Source organism: Notolabrus celidotus, chromosome 20, assembly GCF_009762535.1.
Source record: "Notolabrus celidotus isolate fNotCel1 chromosome 20, fNotCel1.pri, whole genome shotgun sequence".
In the NCBI taxonomy this organism is placed as follows: Eukaryota; Metazoa; Chordata; class Actinopteri; order Labriformes; family Labridae; genus Notolabrus; species Notolabrus celidotus.
Window position 1 is genome coordinate 16,131,098 of NC_048291.1, and position 20,161 is coordinate 16,151,258.

Consider the following 20,161-nt stretch of genomic DNA (forward strand, 5'->3'; position numbering starts at 1 on the left):
TTCTTGCCTTGAGAGAAATAGCTCTGTTATAAAGCTGAAACAAGCTCGAGTAACTTCAGTTTTGTGTTCGAAATACACATAGGTGTATCAGAAAACCACACTTTTTTTATTCAATGATGCATTTGCCACTTTTTCTTTCCACAGTGGGCTCTTTCCTTTAGCAAAAACATCATGGCAGTGCTTGGATTTTGAATCTGTTCAACAATACAGACAGACAGACAGACTGTGGTAATACTGTCAATAACACCTGGACGAAGCAGGGCAAGATTTATAGGCATTCCAGATATTCTCCTTCATTGCTCATGCTGGAACACATTTTTACCTCCTCACATAAAAACTGAGCTTTTATAAAGAGTACCTGTTAACTATTGCCAACATTTGCATGAGTAAAAGGCTTAGTTGGCCTTTGATGCCAGGCAGAAGGTAGAAAACGTTCAGCACCAAACCCAGGCTGTGCCATTCCTGTGTCTTCCAGGGCGATGCAGCATTTTCTCAGCTGTGCTTGTGCAGCATCTCCGTAAGTAAAGAGTTACAGGGCAAATCTCCCAGAAGATGGCGCTGGTACAAGTACTCCTCAACCTGTAAGCTTATGCTGCGTACTTCAGGCAGCCGGAGAAGAAGCTGGCCAAACTTGTCATGTCCTGGTTGACTCTGTTTGATGTGCTCCATCAGGGCCCTGTTCACTCTTTTTTGAGTCTGCTCCACTTGCTTTCTGTTTTGCACTGACTTCACATCTAACACAGAGGGGAAAAGACTTGACACATAAATCATCAAAACAATTTGGTATATGAGCACACATGCTTGACATGTAAAAAGACTGAATGCATTGCACTAACTTTAAAAACACAAATGCATAAAATCTAATTAATTAGGAAAAGCTCACCTGGGTTGAATAATACTAGGTACTTCAGACAAACAAACTCATGTCTGTCTAACTGGAGTGTCTTCAGTTTGGACACTAGGTCCTGTGTTCTTGATACCAGAGCACTCAATTTTGCACCTGCCTGAGAGATGATGGTTGAAACGTCAATCTGCAACAGAATGACAAATAACGGGAGATCCAAAATCAACATTTCTGTTCCAGTAGAAACAAAATGTATCAAGTTTATCTCATCATAATAGCATCAGACTTTACCTGTTGTCCTGTGACGAGATAAACACAGCTCTCTTTGCCGTAGGTCACCTGTCTACAGAGGTGATCAAGGACCAGCAGCTCACTCCAACAGCTCTGTAGCAGCACCATCTGGTCTTCCACCTTTTGCAAGCATAAAAATGGATCTGGTTTGTTCGGAAATAAAATTCTTAAATTCCTGTAAGCTCTAAACACAGCAAAGGGTAAATACCAAAGCGTTGCCTCGCAGCTAATAAGAGATCTCTACTAATGTGAAAAGGTTTATGTAACTTAATATGGTATGATTCATCACCTTGAGCTCTTTGAACAGTGCGCTGTTCCTAGCCCACTCCACAAGTCCAAACAGGGTCTGGTCAGCCATTTTGCACATGATGCTGAATGTGTTGAGGCAGTCGTGTTTGCCTCTGTTGGCTTGTTCTCTCTGCAGACTGGCAAGGACCTTGGCACACAGCTGGCTCTCATCCTGATCCCCCTTCATGAGCTGGTTTAGAAAGTTGGATGTAAGAGGTGTTGATGGGGGGTTGTGATAGGTTTCGTTGAGGGTCTGGGAGAGAGGGGTGGTTGAGCTTGATGTTGATGTTGATGTTGAGCAGGGTGATGATGTTGCCGTGCGTCTTGGCAGGAATAAATTTACTGGATTCATTGAATGGTTTGCTGGGCTGTGGCTAAAAGGCCCATCTTGTGTCTCCTGAAGGTGTACAGGGAAGCTGCGGTGATAAAGTCCAGAATGGGGAAAGGACGGAGGTGTGAGAACCCTGTCTGGGTTCAAAGAGCAGTCCAGAGGTATGGGCTCACCTGAGTGCCCAATGCCAGGGGGATACATGTGCGGCTGATAAAAGGCATCAGAAGGCAAAGGACCACTGGTGTGACTGCTCATTGGGTGAAGATCATGTGAACCTACTGGCTGATATGTCTGGGTAGTTTCCATCTTAATCCTGTAGGGAGCAGTGTTTACCTGGTGACATACATGTCGCTGTTTTATCTGCCTGTCCCGCCGATAGAGAGGGCCAAATTTATTCCTTCCACCTCTCATACGATCTGCTCTTACCGCTGTTGACCAAACATGAAACACAGGCTTTACAGCAAGAGTGTAGACACTGCCAGAAAATATTAGGAGCATTTAAGTTTTTAGGTGTCAGATTAGCTCCACAATACAAAGTCCTCATGTGTAAAGATCTGGTTCATTACAGCACTAGTTTATGACTTCATAGATAAGTCATATGGAAAAAAGAACATGCAGCTCAGTGGAACATAGGGCATGTTACAATGGAGAGTACAATCACAAAGGCATGAATGTATACATGTGTCTGTGTTGCTGGTGTTGCTGGTGGCTAACTGTACCTTCTCTCTTCATGCCAACTGTTAAACACTTTTGGAAGCGACAGGATGGACAACGTTTTCTCTGCCAAAGGTTCATGGGGCAGCTTTGTTGTTCTGCACAGGTATAATGCTTGTTATTCTGCACTGAGCGTTTAAAGAAGCCCTGCAGAGAAAATAGAGAGATTGGAAACCTTTTTTCTCTGACAGTGCAGGTTTCAAGACGATCCTGAATACAGAATGTGTATCATTGTTGTTAGAGGAAAAAAAGATGAGTTCTACAGTAGTTGTTTGTGCTCATTTAGTTTTACTGAAACGCCCCTCTGATAGGGAATACATGTTTTTCATGAATCTTTTCTCTTACCTTGCAGCTTTCACAGGTGAGCAGCCCATAATGGTATCCTGACACTTTGTCTCCACAGACAGGACAGCTCTCCTCTGGTCTGCCATCTGACTCTGTCTCTTGAGCTGGAGAATAACCGACAACTACTATGGATCGCTGGTAACACTTCACAATAATAGTATAATCTTTTCTTGTGAATGAATGCTTAATTCATGTTGAAGTAATGCATGACTCATAATGTATTTCTGTAGGAATTAATAAGGGGTGCACTCTTAACTCCTGTTGCTCACCATGAACTTATGATCATGTCACTATGACTTCATGTAATGACAACATGTTTAATTTATTACATCATAAGTTAAGGTATGTTAGTTAACAGTTACTGTATACATGAATTAATGTATGAACATATTTGCTGGACATACAGGGTTTTTGTAGGGCCATACATGTAAATAGTGTATGTACATGTATGGTCCTAAGAAAACTCATATGTCCAGACAAACTTGGTTTGTTCCTATTTTCATAACCACTTTTTATTCAATTCAAATACACAGATAATAACCAAAGGCTGGTCAACCATCCACAGCATGGAATTCATTATGTTTGGAAGTGTATGCAGCATAATAAAACCCCAATAGCTCAAGATGGCCACAAACAAGCTTCATACTTTACAATTCTTACTTAAAAATGTAAACAGAAATACTGTCAGACTGGGTTCAAGTATTGTACACCACTCAGTAGTGAAGTGCTGACATGTTAGTGTGTCATCTCATTAGGTTTATTGTTCAGCTGCTGAGGGAATATCGAGCAGTGCAGGACTATCCCTTTGTTGCAGACAAGACCTTATCATTGACTTTGATTTGCATGACAATAACTGCAGATATGACACTTACATAATTCACAGAGATCACTGGTTATGAGCCAGTTAGCCCCCCAAAACAAATTTAGCACAAAAGTGACAAACATCTATGTTATTATTTCTCTAAATGTGATTTCCACAAGGAACTGATCCATATAATTTGATGTTACACAAAAATGAAATATTTACTCTATCCTTCTAACAGATAACTAAAACACTGATACCTGTACAACGCTGTACACATCAAAGTAACACTTTTTGAAGCCAGTCTTTAAAGGCACAATTTACAAACTGTTTACTCACATGTCGATGTTCCTTCCAAAGTTAACAGATCCACTGGGTCATCAGAGTGGTGGACGAGGGGCTGGGTCTGCTCTTGTTGATAACCAGGTAGGTCCATTCTGGCTGATGGTTCAGGAGCTTTAAAGTAAGTCCAGACTTATCGCCATTATTACAGAGACGCAGAGTGGACAGATGCAGCAGGAGAGCCACGCAAAGGCCGGCTGACAGCCCCGACAGCCCCGGTGGACTGATGGTTGTAGGAGGCCCGCGAGTGGACTTCGATCAGAAGTGAGTGTCATAAAACCTCTCCTGACTGGCACTCCTATCCAGTCAGTATGTCAGCAAGTGAGCAGCCAACCAGCACCTGCAGGGGGGACAGCCAGATATCTACCTGCAGGAACCTCACTGTAGTCAATTGACTCCATTGTCACTGATAAGATAAGAGTCCATGGAAGAGTGTTGTCAAAACTACAGAAAATCAGATAGCATGTTAATTCATGCATTAGAATTACTATTATGTGAATGAATGAATGAATGAATGAATCATAAATGAATGAATCATAAATGAATGAATGAATGAATGAATGAATGAATGAATGAATGAATGAATGAATGAATGAATGAATGAACGAATGAATGAATGAATGAATGAATCAATCAATCAATCAATCAATCAATCAATCAATCAATCAATCAATCAATCAATCAATCAATCAATCAATCAATCAATCAATCATTCAATGCATGCATGAATGCATGAATGAATATTGTATTATTGTGTCCGGTCATAAACATGACTCACCCCTCATATAATTATTCAGACGCATTAACTGAAGGTCAACCAAAATATTCCAGGATCTCACCACAGCAAATACGATGGGATAATAACATCTTCAAGCAAACATGAACCAAACCTAAATAATAACAAGCCATACTGGTTAAAATGAAGCTAAGCGAACTAACTTTCATTCAGTTTGGATAGTTGGTCCATTGATTAAATACTTATTATTCCCAGCCCAATGGTTAAAAAACACTTTTATGATAGTTAGTATTGAGTTACAGCTTGTAGTGCTATACCACACTTTTGTACAATAATGGTCATTTAATCCACACTGGTGAGACGGAACCTCATTTTTAAACAGTATAATCTGAGTATTTACTGATGATAGTACAGATATCTGAAACATGAATCCAGTGTCCTCAAATGCACACATCTTTTCAGTGAGGGGTCATGGGTTATTGAGAGCCAGAGTTTTAACTTAAGCAACTTAGATTAAGTATGCTGAACATGTGTTTTATGTGTAAATACAAACAAGCCAAATTTATATTTTCTTTGGTGTTTGTAAGTGGGAGTATGAAGTACCAGAAGTATATTTGTCAAAACAGCACTCAAGTAAAGGTACTTAGTTATGATATACCACTAAAGTAAGTGATACAGTATTATTGAAACATAATTTGAATGAATTAATAATGCATGACAGGGATGGACAGAAAACTCCCAAAGCGTTGCTTTTTAAAGCACTATTACAATATGAGGAAATAAATGAAACCAGAGACAGCAGTGGGGTTAGAAATGATAAGGTGATATTCAACAGGCTCCTTTGATGAGGCATACAGTGGTTTTATCACCACAGGGCAAAAGGTAAATGGTTATATCACCTGCACACTTGCTTGTAAATGCATCATGACACACTATCAAAAAAAATGGGTCTCCCTGCTATTTGGATCAGTCTGTTAAGCATCTGACACTATCACTAATTTTTACGAGTAAATCCTCATGATATCAGAAATAGTAAACAGTGTCAAACTGTGGTGAAAAGCCTGTTCCCAGCATCGAGTCCGATTGGAAGTAATGGATCAAAAGGGCTATCTAACTGAATTGTTTGTTGAAGTGAGACTGGGCTATTTCATTTAGGCTCAGTCTATCTAGTTAAGCCATTAGGTTAAGTTTAGTACCAAAGATGAGGCATTTAACTGATTGTGACCAAAATAAATCAATGCAAAGGGGTTCCTTTAATGAATAGACCAGAAACAAGCCACAGTAAAGCCATTGTCACGAATAAAACATAGTAAATTCAGTCTTCACATTCAATTCCAACATTTTCAAACTCTGTTAGTCTCACTGACATATAATGGGACTATAGGAGTCAGCTACTACAACATCTCTGTGTATACACTGTCTTCAGTAAACTGTCATGGAACGGGACTCTCTGTTTAAAATGATCTGCGACTGCTGGCTCATCCTCAGCAACATACCACCCCTCATTGTGCCTGTTAAAGAGCATGATGAGAAAGAAACACACACAATTACATATAACAGTTTGTCTTTCTAAAGTTTAAGAAAGCGGTAGTTATCTAGTTACCTACCTATGTCAGCAGCATAGTAGAAGCCTTTGTTGTACTTTGCACCAGCTAAATTGAGGTCAGTAGAAAATCCGCTGCAGCTCCCTACGAATACTTTCATGTCTGGTCTGGTGTCATTGATAAACACCTGCAAGTAAGCAAAGTTTCATAATCTGCCAGAGCTGAAGGTAAACTCCACTGCTCAGTTTAACACGATTAGAGAATGATTGATGTGTTTGAGTTTTCTGATATGTCAGACGAGATTAGGTTTAGGATGATTCCTCTGATGATCACTTGGTTGGAATAAACTGAAAGTAGACACCTGTTTCCCCAGATATTGGATCAGGCATTTTTACAACTAAAGGACTTTCCTGAAGGCAAACATATAACCAAAGTACCACTTTGGACCTTTAGGAAAGACAATACTTCTAAAACAAAGAAAAATTCATAGCTGGAGGGAAAACCAGAGAAAGGTGGAAAAGGACTGCAAGGCCTCAACATGGTAGTTCACATCTATGCCACAGGAAGGGGGAATTGAAGTAGCCCCAGTCCATTGGTGGAGACTTGAGGGAACCAAAGGTGGTCACGCCAGCGAGATGCAGCCAAGGGCATAAAAGCCCTTGAAACTTCTACTCCCTGATCCTTATCCTGCACCTGCTCCTCTACCTTCATCAGTACCTTTCAGAGTTTAGGAGCACAGTCAACAAGTTTCTGGTCTACACATTTTCTAATTTATAGATCTTTTGAAATCATGTGAGCACATCCTAACAGGACACATTTTTAACCTGCAGATGGACACCTCTGATGAATGATTGTATCCCACTTTTGACCCCAAGCCAACTGCTGCTGTTTCCTCTCCTCAGCCACAGAGGAGCTACCCACACCCACTGAAGAATTAATTGACTGGACCCCTGTTTAGAGCTTAGGGCTCGCCAGACACAAGTTAGTCATCACACACTGTACTATCACTTACAGAGCAATATGATGTCAGTGATGTCAATGAGACCAGTTTTATCAAAATGAATGAATAAATAAATAAAAAACAAACATGCACACTTTGTTCCCCAACTGAAATAATAGATTATTTGAATGCTCTCATTTGGTCTCCCACAGACCAGGATTTCTCCTGGGTGGAAACCCATTTCATAGAGTCGAACAGGAGGGATAATCTGTATTTACTCACCAATCATTTCAGGGATAAAATGTTTTATTTAAACTGAAAATGTAACTATTGAAATACAAAGTATGTTTTTTTTTTTTTTTATTAATGTTAAATGAAAAACGTATTTGAATTAATACAACTTGTTCTCAAATTTTAAGGATATGTGCTAAGTAAAGAAGCTCAACCCATTATGCCCTCCCTTGTCCTAATTCTTATGATTTAATGATGACTGACATAACCTACATGATATTTAATGCTCACTAAAACCCAAACATGATAGGTAGGTGGGGGGTACATGTACTACCGGAGGTAATGGACACATAGTGCCATCTACTGGTATTGTTGGTTAACACTGCTCTAATCTGAAGTGAAACTGTAATATTTTATTCAAGCTTAAATTACAACCCCATCTCAAGTCATTAAGTTTTCCTCCCATCTTGAGAAATGTATCTTGTCTTGCCCTCTTTCCAGTACTGCAGAGGAGACATTTTTCCATATACCTTCATTTAGCTGGTTGAGGAATAAAACATCATCCTAAGCCACTGCTGCTTTGTCAACTTCACTGGTCTCCTTAATTTTAGATTCCCAAAAAGGATGGCATCTGCTGTTGTCATGAGGGACAGTTCTAAACAGTGATGCGGTGGCAGAGGCTAGAAAGGCTTAGTGATTCACGGCATGGTGGTGCACCATCAACTATGTTCCATTCACATCAGTTCCAACACTTCTGTTATTTCTTGTCTTAGAGCGATTGCTTTCTGCTCTAATCTGAAGTTAAACTGTGTTTTTATGCAAGCTTAATCTATTTTGATGCCATCTGTGCAAGGCACCTTTAATTTAAGTGCAGTGATGAGGCTTTTGAATGACTGAAAACAACCAGAATAAATCAATGCAAAGGAGTAGCTTTATTGGATATATAAGGTAATCATCAGACAAGCCAGTGTAAACCCATAGTCACGAATAACACCTGGTTTATTCAGTTTATTCACATTGAAAAAAACAGGTCAAAACTCTGCAGTCTCACTGGAATGTCATGCTAATGATGCATACTATGGGTCTTGAAGCAAGCTATAGCTACAAAATCTCGTGTGTACACCGTCTGATGTAAACTGTTACAGCACAGAACTCGAAAAACTCAGTTTAACATAATTTCCTCACTGCTGCTGGTACACATTGGCTCACCCTTAACAACATACCACACCTCATTGTGCCTGTTGAATAGTGCCATTGGACTGCAAGAAACAAAAGCACACACACACACACACACACACACACACACACACACACACACACACACACACACAGAGAGAGATGGGAGAGAATGACATGAATAATATGAAATCATTGCAAGATAATAAAGTTTGTCTTTCTATTTCATGTTTTGTCTTCTTGATGTACTTTAGGAAAATAATGGTCATCTGTTTACCTGTTGTAGCCAACACCATAGTGGATGTCTTTATCGTACTTTGCATCAGCCATGTCAAGGGATTCGCACAGACTGTGAGCATGCCAACCGTCTGATACGCACGTCATCCATCCTCCATAGCTCTGCACATACACTTTCATATCCGGCGATTCATGGATGTACACCTGCAAGTCAGAAAAGTTTCATAATCTGCCAAAGGTGAAGGTTAACTTCCCTGCTTCATTCAACATGAATAAAGGTAGAATAAAGGTTGATGTATTTGATGAGGTTTCCCATTTTTCAGAAGAGATTACCTCTTTATCAGTAGGCATAGGGGGATTGCTCTGATGATCACTTGGCAGCAAGAAACTCATTGTATAGATGCCTTTTTCCCAAAACCATTTATCAGGAACGTCTACGACAACAGGAGCTGTCATTTCAATCTTCTTCCCTGAAAGTAGAAAAAATAAAATGACTTGTCAAAATAGAAAATGCATAACAAACAAACACCCAAGGTTCTTACTTGAAAATGCAGTTTAATTACCAAACTATGCCTTTTTTCTGATCACAACTAAATATAGTAAGTATTGTATATTTAAAGGGGACATATCATGCTTTTTTCATCAATATATATTGGTCTAAGAGGTCCCAAAAACATGTATTTAAAGTTTATGCTCAAAAAAACACTTTGAAATCAGATTTTGGCATGCCTGAAAAGTCCTTTTCTTCATTCCTCATCAGAACACTCTGTTTTCCCTCTGACCACGCCCCCTCCGGAAGTGGATGTGCCTCGGCTCTCCAGCACGTTGATCTAATGTTTACATGTTGGCTGAATATACACGGCTGCTCAGAGATCGCGTTACTTCAACCCTCTGAATCTGATCCTGACGGAGAGGCGCCTGTAGCAGGACCTTTCTGAAGGATTGGTCATAGATTTAGTGTTTCTTGTTGTTTTATTTATCAGTATGTAGACGTGTGTCTTGGTACACAGCTACGAGCATGTAGCTATGTGGCTATGCTAACTAGCGCTAGCACTTATCCATGATAAATCATCCACTAGATCTTCAAATCTGCAGACGTGGGGAGTAAACCCGACCTCTGCCAGAAAGGCAGCGGGACCTTTTATGAAGGATTGGTCACAGATTTAGTGTTTCTTGTTGTTTTATTTGTCAGTATGTCGACGTGTGTCTTGGTACACAGCTACAGCTACAGCTACAGCTATGAACATATAGCTATGTGGCTATGCTAATTAGCGCTAGCACTTATCCATGACAAATAAAAATCATCCACTATATCTTCAAATCTGCAGACGTGGGGAGTAAAACCGACCTTTGCGTTTATTAAGAAAGCCTACAACTAGCATGCCTCCCTCCTAAGCTCCTTGTTGGCACATATTTGTGCAGGTAATGAAAAACGGGGGAGGGATTCAGTATTATTTTATACAGTCTATGGGCTGAACAAGCTCCGAGCTCTGACTCCGTGACAGACCGGATATTGTTGTTACGTAACAAAAACACGGAAGTCTGAAACGGCTCGTTTCACACACATTTACAGAAAGGTGTAGAAATCAAAACAGGGGCAGAATGGATTTTTTTCATTCTTGGGTGGTTTGTAGACATGCCAGGGACACATATTTCAGGTAAAGAACCATTAAAAAGTCAATTTTGCATGATATGTCACCTTTAAACTAGGCCACATGTTCAAACGGATGGTTTTCCTATAATCTGGAAGACTAACAGCAGTCTGGGGTTAACCCACTGTCTTCTACTTGATGATACACTGGTTGTTCTCTTCCACAGGTTTCTCTTGACCTAATTGAGACCTGTTACAGCAATAGATCTAAAAAAGTACACATACACACCTTCTGCATTTTCACCACTGATGTAGTTGAACAGCCGCCCGAATGCTTTCATTGATGCATAATCCATGGACCAAGACTCCTCCTTGGTGGAGACCCATTTCACAGGGCCATAGTGCCGCACCTGAGGGACATGAACAAACAATTTGGCCTTTTCTTCGACCCGAAACATTAAAAACGATTTGATGCTTTTACACACCACATGCTCACCTCATAATCATCAGTTTCACAAATCTTTTCAAACGTAAGGCATTCTTTTGTCTCAGTGCAGAAATTGTCTGGTGATGACTTTCTGTTTAACACAGAAAAAATAAAAATGATTAAAAGCAGTAGTTAGTAATCATCTGTGTAAAGCCCTGGAAAGTTATGATTAATATATTCAGTTTCTACATCATCATTTTCTAATTCAATGGTGGAAGTGAACGTGCCTCCCTTCTTTTAAACAAACACTAGAATGTGAAAATTTAACTTTGTAAAAATGGTCAAATGCAGAAATCTCTTAAAAATTACAGCTTCCTACCCAACTCCAGCCTCAGCTGTCAGCACCAGCAAGACACCAACAAGGCCTGAAAGAAGAATCCTGAGAGACACGTTTGGTTTGTTTTTTTAGTCAAAACTAAGACTTCAAGTTAGTTTTTGTTTTTGCAGCAAAAAGAGAACTGACACAACAGAACACGTGAGCAAAGATTATATGATAAAACATTTATAATTTTCATCTATGTGAGTAAAAATGTACTTACATAGTTTCAGAGTGTTGGGTTCTGTGGATTCCAAATAGTGCCCTCACAGTCTGGTCCACAGCAACTATTTATTCCAACTCTGGTTATGAAAGGCAAGCTGGCCACTCCCTGTATCTATAATACAAGCCAGAAAACACAGGGTTGAGACCAATGAGGACCAAAAGCAGACAAAAGAAACTGGGAGGAACAGTTACACAAACAGAGAGAAATATCTGACTGGATTTACAATTTAACTAACAATTCTCTAAAAAGGATCTAGATTGGACTACCAGCTTTTAACACAAAACAATAGCATTAAAACAAAATCTTGACATTGAGAGCTATTTAAAGGTAGAATTTATGGCAGAGCTGATGTTTTGAATTTCACTAGATTGCTAAGGTATAAAGTGGCCAGAGAAAATACTATACCTATCAGATAGAAGAGTAAAGACCCCTTAAAGAACAAAACATTCAAACTGTTACCAAATGTTTTGCTTTTGCCACATACGATTGAAATTTCTCTTCTGATATAAGAATAATCATAACAGGAAACAAAAAATAGGATTTAAACATTGTGGACATGATTGATAAACAGGGGTAGTTTATATGATTAACTTGTCAGGCAACATCAAGTACTACACATCGTGAGAAAACTTCATGTTAAGCAGTGGGTCACGTTTCTTGTTCACATATAAGCAAGTGAACACATGACTGAAACACCTAGCTCTCATGTGATATTATTTACACCTATATTGTACAGAACGTTCCAAAAGACCATGGCTCTCCTGCACACATTCAAGTGGAAACAAACAGGTGCCCTAGACATGATCTCAAGAGATTTAACAGGTTTTTTTCTATTGTTGGAGTTGGACCACATGATACCTGTTCTGGGCCTGTGAAACAACAAAAACCCTGGAGTTTCTTCCCTTTTCATAAAAATGCATTCAGCCAAGAAAAAAGGTCATATCACGCCCTGTTCAAGGGGATCAGATTACAGGGTGGGATAGCTGCCGTAACTTATGCTTTGCTATTTGGACTGAATGGGATTTTATTTTTAATTTCTCTCATTTTTTATATTTTCATTTATTTTTTGTTTTGGTGTGTAAAAAAATGTTTTATTGTTTCACATATTGGACTCTTTCAAAAAAAAAAAAAAAACTAACCAATCCTTAGTTTTAATGAAGGTAAGGTTAAGGTTTTAATGTTTGTCAAATAATGACATGGGCGGTCACAGTGCTTCACCTTGATTATAGCGTAATGACACTCTAAAGTGTCATAAAATATTGCACTGAAGGTGCACAAAGTTAAAGACATACATACATCTCGGTTTTTCTCAAAGTGAGAAATTAGATAACTTGCTGTTTGCATAATCCGGTTGAGATTCATAAAGACTTTTTAGAGCACTATAAGATGATCCAATTAGCACTAAAGTTTACATATATGTAAACTTGTCACAGTAGGAACGGTGGATCCACAATCTTCGAAAGGAGCCATATATTGTACGTGTGCTTACCATACATGTGCATACGTCATAGGTCACTACTAGCACTACACCCCTGCATACAACACTGTCCAGCAAACAAACTGTTCATGCTGGAGCTGAGGGGTCCAAAACAGTCAACTTTACCTTCTTCATTATCATAATCTCTCTGTTCTTTTGCACTAAACATTACACTCTGTGTCAGGTGAATATGTAACCTGTGTGCTTGGTGTGTTCTCTCAGCAGGTTTCAGTGCTTAAAGAGTAAAATATTCGGCCCACTATGAGACTGCAAAAAATACAACAGCTGTTTTTGTAGAAAGATGGTTTATTAAATGTGAACATTTTCAGAACGTATTTGTACTTCTTTGCACTAAAACAAAGGGAAAAATGTAGAGTTGTCGTGATTTATAGGGTTATTATGTTATGATTTTACTGGTCTGGCCCACTTCAGATCAACTTGGGCTGTATGTGGCCCCTGAACTGAAATGAGTTTGACGCCCCTGATGTAAAGGGATTTCATTGTTTATGCCTGGAACATTTAGCCTTCCATTTTAAGTAATACTAAGTGATACTACCAGTTGTGCATGCAGATTTTTAAAAAAAGTTTTAAATGACTTTGTTAAATTTTATTAAGATTTATGGGTATTTACTGCACTCCAGTGGTAAAAGTAGGGAAGTGCCTTGAAAGATGAAAAATTGTCTTTATTGCACAATCATGCTTTATTTATTGATACTTATTACAGTGTCATCATTATCATTACTCACTGTTTTCGTTATGCTAATAAAAACTTTTTGTTGTCAAAATTGAAGTCTTCATTCAGACTAATAAGGCATAGCATTTTACAGTTTTTCTCAGTGGCTTTGGTACGTTTCTCAGATCAGAATTGAAATTCTCAAAACTACTTGTTCAATCTTCACATCATTGTGTCACTTGTGCACATCAAAAAAGCAGTTTCTCATTTCTTTGAACAATTTGCAAATGCTTTGGTACATCCATGCAAATGATTATGTACAATTCTCTGCTGTTTCTACATTATCAATTGCTTATGTCATGTTGATCAAAATGTATTATAATGGGTCTATGTTGAATAGTCTCACCCTCCACAACATTTAGGCATTAGTTCATTGCATAAGTCTTCACATGCAAAATGGTTGAACATCTTGTCAGAATATGTCAGTCATATTTCTGTACATTTTAGAGTTTTTTTTTATCTGTCCTGAATTGGTAAATTGCTCCAAGGTGAATCTTGACTTTCTCTGAGGAAGGCCCAACAGACAAGAACGTCAGGAGGTGTAGGAAGACTCCACTGCACTGTAATTCCTACTGCACTGTATGTACAGTTTCCCCTATGTTCAAATTTAGTTTTAGTACAAACAGCAAAAGCGTAAATGTGATTCTTGTCCAGTCTCTTGCAATCAATCTCCCACATACACTAAAGTGTAACTTACAATTTACAATAACTCTCATCAAAACATAGTTTACATCAGAACGTCCCTCCAGAGTACAACGTTATATTGACAACATAACTAAGCAATCTGACTGTCTTATCCGTACACAATGACACAAGGACTTGTCATTCTGATGGCACTGACATGTTCATTGACACAGATTTTTACCTTTGAGAGATGTAGTAAGGATTTTGAGCAAGATACTGGCTTTTGCAGGTAATCCATGGTGTTTTGCTTTTTGTACGAATTGTTTTTAGAAATGCACTTACTGTTTTGCAAATGTCGAGGATGATTCGAGAAATGTACCAAAGTGAGTGAGAAAAACTATTAACAGGTTAACTCTAGAGGTGTATCATTTGTCAGGGTTAAAGGAGCCTCAGATTGACGCTTTAAAGTTTGAAAACATTTAATATATTCTGTCCTCTAGTGGTTATAGTAGAGGACTGCAACACGTCAAAATTGTCAAGTAAACGATACCGTTGCCAACAATCCTGGATTGTACTTCCGATTCAACTATCAAAGTAAATGAATTGGTCCGAAAAAGGTAAGTACGGGCCTAGATAAATTAGTTTTATTTTTCAATGAACTTGCATAGAAATAAAAATCCTGCTCACACATATTTTAATGAATGGTGTAATGTATTGCTCATGTACTTCGATTAGGGTTGCCACCCGTCCCGTAAAATACGTAATTATCCCGTATTTCACACTTATACATTGTGTCCCGTTTTGAATCAATACGGGACGCGGTCTGTCCCGTGTTTCCAATTTGCCGTGAACGCGGCACCATGGTGGCTCATGGTGGCCTGTCGGACGTGTGACAGCATGCTGCGGGAAAGCAACATTCCCGCAATATCAGGACCAACAAATACCGAACGGCAGTCTCACAGTTCTTCGTACCTGAAGCATCCCCTGAGGCAGATACAGTAAGCTTATTAATAAATAATAATAGATGATTGATTTGGAAAAATGAACCCTACTAGTGCATCAACAGTACATGTTAAAAAAGGAATAAATTATGTTTAAATTATGTTTAAATGATTAACTGTGTTAATAGTGTTTCACTTAATATACTTTTGTAGATAGGTTATTTCTCATCAATACATCAAGAATAGACATTTCATTGATACAATAAGAAAAATAATTGAATACAATATTAATAGTACCATTCATGATTTCATGAGAAAACTATAAAAGACAGACTGGACAGAATCATTTAAAAAAACAACAACTTTAAAATCCTTACTGTTTATTTATTTACAAATCTGTTATCCTACTCCCCCCTATAGGTCACAGTCAGCTACAACAGTTCAGACTGTGGACACAAACTTAATCAGAAGATATTCAGTGATTCCAAAATTGGAAAGAAAATGTCTCTAGGGAGTTAACTATGGTGAAAGCATTTACTCAAGTTGTGTGATGTGTATCTAATTTTTGTATCTGCTTTTACAAAGTTTATGTATGCAGATATTTTCTGAAAAACTGTGTGTAATAAAGTCCTTCAAACTTTAACTAATACGTTATTAAAACAATGTCTTGATTATGATCTACCACAACTGGTGCCCCACCCCACGATGAGGCCATTTTGGTGGTCGTGGTCGTGGCCGGCTGCCATGGGTGTCCTTTATTTTTCAGCTTGGAAGGTGGCCAAGTACCAAGTACCATTCTGAAGAACAGAGCACTGTAATGGTTTCTATGTAAGGAACACAAATTCAAGAAAACATTTTCCGGTATTTCATTCTTGTCCAGCTTTGCTAGGCGAAACCATGTAAATCAATGACCGACGTATACTCATTAAGAAAGTTCTCATTTAGGTTTGAGGCTCAGCGTAAAGACAGACAAGTTGACGTAGCTTAACATCTGGTGAGACTTTCAAAATAAAGAAACCAGTGGACATAATTTGCCCATGATTAAACAGAAAAGGTTAATGTGTATTATGTTAATGTTCTCAATTAGTCTATGCAAAAATACATAAAATGTTGTTCTGTCAAAATGAACGAGCTGTCTTCAAGAAGAACTACAACTCCCACATATCGAGTCGGCCCAGTGTCCCATTTAGGTAATACTGCTTATGTAGCCGCTTGCGCGGATGTGTCCCGATGTGTCCCTCCTTACTGTGTACTGAGGTAAATTAAGTTAATTGAACGGCTTTGTTACAGTCCTTTTTATATGAGCTGTTTAGGAGGACGTCTGCTGCTCGCTCTACAGGTTGGTGGACTTCAGCATTATGTGTAGGTAGATATACCAGCTTCTAAGTCTGGACTTTCATGTTACGAGTTAGTCGTAGCCTACAAGGTCCTATGTGATGTAGCCTATTCATAGTGACCATTTTGTATATGCCATTACTAGTAGAGTAGCAGTAGTGTCACTCGTATTTGTATTCAGTTTGAATAACTGTCTTTTGCCCATGCAAAACTGATTTCATATTGATTCTGTGGGATCAGATGATGGGTGCAAAGATTTCAAACTTGTAAACAAATGAATGAAAGATGAAGAAACATCACGAATGATGAGCATGAAAATTGTTGTTGAATATGAGTTTACTTGAGAATTTTACTCTGAAAACCGCCCCCTTTCCCCCTAGTCTAATGATATATTTCAGGTATAAGACAACTTCATGCATATATAGCTTACTTAATTATTAACCTTTTTTAAGGAAGGTTTATATAAATACTATACAAAATAAATTCAAGAACCCTGAATTCAAAATATTTACTTAAGTTGCACTAATTCAATAAGCTCAATATACATCTTAATCCAGTTTGTCACATTGGCCTGGGTTACCTCATATATCCAACAGGAATCATAAAGAGTAGTTAAATGCAATATGAGGAGGTCTTCCCGTTTAAGTAATACTTTTGATCTAGTAATAATACTCTTATAGCTTCACTTGTATATGGATCAATTTTTTTTTCCACTACTTCTGATTTGCAGGATGTTTAGAATTTTAGCATCGACCATCACTTTTACACTCTGTGTTCCAGCATAAGTACATATAGCTATAAAATAACAGTTACTGAAAGTTAATGTTTCTCTTCCAGGGAAATGAAATCAGTAACTTGAAATAATATTAAAACAGCACTATCACCCTTTTTATTGAATTGATAGAGAGATGTTGTTTATGTAGTTTAGTTTCAAATAGTGCTCACTATACGCCACTCTGGGTAAGACTGGATATCTAAAACAGTAATACACTAAATACATAATCACTGCTTTTATTCATGTTTCGAGTTTCAAGTATGAAGGGCCTCTCCTGAACAAAGCTTTCAGCTTGTTCTTGTCGGCTGCTAAACATTCCAAGACACTTAAGCAGATTAGAGACAAAATAATCTTTGAACTAATACTCAACCAGCTATGCCTCGCAAGTTTAAGCTTGTCACTTAATTGTTGAGTCTTAGTTGTATTTTATTGTTCAGAAGAAAAAAACTAATTCTTGAATCCTCTGTTTGCTGATAATAGATGTTTAAAATCAGAATCACAGTGGAAACATGAAGGGACTTTGACTTATTCTATTCTATTCTATTCTATTCTATTCTATTCTATTCTAAAAAGGTTCATATGTCCTGAAAGAAAAATAGAAGCCGAAGAAAATGGGTTGCTTGAGATAGCATTCACAGATCAATTTTGACATACATATAGGAAATAAAAGAGTAGTACAAATATTAATTTCTCCAATTACACTGAAGTCAGACCATAATCCAATGCAATCAAATCCAGTTTCTCAATGCAAAGTAAACATTCATGAACTGACATGCATCCACTACCCAGCAAAAACTGAACAGTTACATAAAAACACTGACTGCTTTTAGTTTACTGATTATTTATTGTAATCACTTTTTGAAATTAAACTTCTCTGTTTACAGCATTTTTGACTGAGCACTCAGGATCCACCTGAGTCTTGAGGTCAGAGGTCACAGCGCCATGGGAACCAGGAGGGTGCTAATAACAGGATGCTCCTCTGGCATTGGCTTAGCTGTAGCTGCGCGTCTAGCCAAGGATGAGCTAAGACGGTTTAAAGGTCAGCCATTGACTCTCCTCAACCAAAACAGAATAGAAGACAGAAGTCACCAGAGGTAATTACAAATGTGGTGTTCAATGTTTATCTGAGACAGTGGTAGCCACGATGAGGGACCTCGAGAAACGGGGGCCCTTGGAAAAAGCAGCAGGTGTCTCCCTAAACAAAACCCTGGAGATCAAACAGCTGGATGCCTGTTGTGAAGCCTCCATCAGAGATTGTGTCAACAGCCTGCCAGACAGACGGGTGGATGTTCTTGGTCTGTCTCCTCTCATTTGTGTCATAAACAGAATTTATGTGAAATTGATATTTCTCCACAGACAAGCAATGACCTATGACACTCTGCTGTTATAGTGAACAATGCTGGGGTTGGAATGATTGGACCTCTGGAGTGCCAAAGTATCCCTGACATGAAGGAGCTCTTCGACACAAACTTCTTTGGCCTGGCACGGCTGGTGAAGGAGTTGCTTCCTGACATGAAGCGCAGGAAGAGCGGCCATATTGTGGTGATGAGCAGTGTCATGGGAATTCAGGGTGCTTTTATTGTGTCTGTCACAATGAAAAGAATAATTCACCAATTCAAAGACCGTTTAGAGGTACTAACAGTTTCCTTAATTCACACAGGGCTGCTTTTCAATGATGTTTACTCCGCCTCCAAATTTGCTGTGGAAGGATTCTGTGAAAGTCTGGCAGTACAAGCGATGAAGTTTAACATCAAGTAATCACATGTCATGAAAACATATTTGCTTTGATAAGTCACATCACAAATGTGAACAGCAAGGTTGCTGGATCAGAATTGTTCTCAACAACAATACTTTTAAAAGTTGTTGACAGTAATGGCTGATGTCTTAGATGTATTTTTTATTTCTCTGCTACAAGGACGACTCTAGTGGAGCCTGGCCCTGTAGTGACAGAGTTTGAAAGGAAAGTGTATGAGGATGCCGAAAAGATGGACCTAACAGGGGCAGACGAGGAAACTGCCAAAATCTTCCGTGAAGTCTACCTCCCGTACTCCAAAAAGATTTTTGCCTCACTAGGCCAGACACCTGAGGAAGTGGCGGAGGCAAGTAATGGAAAATTATGTTTCTATTTGCCAGATTAATTATGAGGAAGCCTCCCCCATTATGAAAATGGTTCTCTTTTCTTATACAGCAAACTCTTAAAGTGATAACAGCCAAGGAGCCCCCTCTGCGTCATCAGACCAACCGCCTCTACATGCCCCTGACAGCCCTGAAGCATGCAGACCCAACTGGCCGTCTGCCTCTGGACACCTTCTATAAGATGACCTTTAATCATGACCGAGTGTTCAGTGCTTCTCTTGGAGTGCTGCGCCTACTGCAAGGGAAATCAAAGAAGATATAAAGATTTCACTGTCAAGTTTCACAGACTATAAATGCTGATAGCTACGTATTGTCACAATTTTTAGGTACACTGTTGGACTGTAAAGTAACAGACATTTCCCCCCGGAAGGCAGAGATCTTTGTACAAACAAAATAATCTGGTCTGTGCAGAGAAGAAAATAAAAAAATTGATTTGAAAAGATAAGATACATTTTTTTTTTTTTTTATAAGGACTCCTTTTTTGTTCTTGAAAAAAAATCAAGAGTAAATTAGTAAATGTTTTGGATTTGTTTCACAAATGCAAGGCAGGGAAGAAATATAAAAATGTATTTATTATGGGACTACAATGTTTGCACCCATTAGTTATAATGTTATTATATAACTAGTAAAGTAAGCAGAAGTAGCACCATACTTTGTATGAGTTACAACTTTGACAAAAAAAACTATCAAACTAATACA

At 38.5% G+C, this 20,161-nt stretch overlaps 3 protein-coding genes across 13 annotated transcripts; 1 reads left to right on the plus strand and 2 right to left on the minus strand.

Moving 5' to 3' along the window:
• Positions 1–71: 71 nt before the first annotated feature.
• Positions 72–4,162, minus strand: nr5a5 (nuclear receptor subfamily 5, group A, member 5). Of its 2 annotated transcripts, none has more exons than XM_034710805.1 (7): positions 3,955–4,162; positions 2,814–2,917; positions 2,474–2,615; positions 1,425–2,182; positions 1,136–1,255; positions 884–1,004; positions 72–734 (listed from the first exon to the last, which is right to left on the minus strand). In XM_034710805.1, exons 1-7 carry the CDS (start codon positions 4,049–4,051, stop codon positions 493–495), a joined length of 1,584 nt encoding a protein of 527 aa, XP_034566696.1. In that variant the 5' UTR covers positions 4,052–4,162; the 3' UTR covers positions 72–492. The 2 variants fall into 2 exon arrangements, with proteins under 2 accessions (XP_034566696.1, XP_034566695.1); XM_034710804.1 differs by having other exon boundaries at positions 884–1,031.
• Positions 4,163–8,321: 4,159 nt separating this feature from the next.
• soul5 (heme-binding protein soul5) lies at positions 8,322–16,158 on the minus strand. Of its 2 annotated transcripts, none has more exons than XM_034710824.1 (8): positions 15,899–16,158; positions 11,439–11,552; positions 11,219–11,278; positions 10,909–10,990; positions 10,702–10,822; positions 9,155–9,291; positions 8,862–9,025; positions 8,322–8,667 (listed from the first exon to the last, which is right to left on the minus strand). In XM_034710824.1, coding segments are annotated over exons 2-8 (663 nt in total). In that variant the 5' UTR covers positions 11,441–11,552; positions 15,899–16,158; the 3' UTR covers positions 8,322–8,570. The 2 variants fall into 2 exon arrangements, with proteins under 2 accessions (XP_034566715.1, XP_034566714.1); XM_034710823.1 differs by lacking the exon at positions 15,899–16,158 and adding an exon at positions 14,618–14,746.
• Positions 14,497–19,907, plus strand: LOC117831912 (retinol dehydrogenase 8). Of its 9 annotated transcripts, XM_034710814.1 has the most exons (8): positions 16,116–16,406; positions 16,507–16,555; positions 18,211–18,365; positions 18,460–18,621; positions 18,717–18,896; positions 18,987–19,080; positions 19,242–19,425; positions 19,515–19,907. In XM_034710814.1, exons 3-8 carry the CDS (start codon positions 18,269–18,271, stop codon positions 19,722–19,724), a joined length of 927 nt encoding a protein of 308 aa, XP_034566705.1. In that variant the 5' UTR covers positions 16,116–16,406; positions 16,507–16,555; positions 18,211–18,268; the 3' UTR covers positions 19,725–19,907. The 9 variants fall into 9 exon arrangements, with proteins under 9 accessions (XP_034566710.1, XP_034566711.1, XP_034566706.1 ...); XM_034710819.1 differs by lacking the exons at positions 16,116–16,406; positions 16,507–16,555 and adding an exon at positions 14,497–14,564; XM_034710820.1 differs by lacking the exons at positions 16,116–16,406; positions 16,507–16,555 and adding an exon at positions 14,871–14,892.
• The last annotated feature ends 254 nt before the right edge of the window (positions 19,908–20,161 follow it).

What these genes read in the sequence shown, in the direction of transcription:
- LOC117831912 (XM_034710819.1), top strand. Translation starts at nt 18,269, where the DNA reads ATGGGAACCAGGAGGGTGCTAATAACAGGATGCTCCTCTGGCATTGGC. An exon ending in CAGACGGGTGGATGTTCTTG is followed by an intron (nt 18,622 to 18,716) that starts GTCTGTCTCCTC and finishes CTGCTGTTATAG; the next exon opens with TGAACAATGCTGGGGTTGGA. An exon ending in CAGTGTCATGGGAATTCAGG is followed by an intron (nt 18,897 to 18,986) that starts GTGCTTTTATTG and finishes TAATTCACACAG; the next exon opens with GGCTGCTTTTCAATGATGTT.
- soul5 (XM_034710824.1), bottom strand. An exon ending in ACAGCTGAGGCTGGAGTTGG is followed by an intron (nt 10,991 to 11,218) that starts GTAGGAAGCTGT and finishes TGTGTTAAACAG; the next exon opens with AAAGTCATCACCAGACAATT. An exon ending in CAGTGGTGAAAATGCAGAAG is followed by an intron (nt 9,292 to 10,701) that starts GTGTGTATGTGT and finishes TTCTACTTTCAG; the next exon opens with GGAAGAAGATTGAAATGACA.
- nr5a5 (XM_034710804.1), bottom strand. Translation starts at nt 4,051, where the DNA reads ATGGACCTACCTGGTTATCAACAAGAGCAGACCCAGCCCCTCGTCCAC. An exon ending in TCACCTGTGAAAGCTGCAAG is followed by an intron (nt 2,616 to 2,813) that starts GTAAGAGAAAAG and finishes TTTTCTCTGCAG; the next exon opens with GGCTTCTTTAAACGCTCAGT. An exon ending in CACTGTTCAAAGAGCTCAAG is followed by an intron (nt 1,256 to 1,424) that starts GTGATGAATCAT and finishes TGCTTGCAAAAG; the next exon opens with GTGGAAGACCAGATGGTGCT.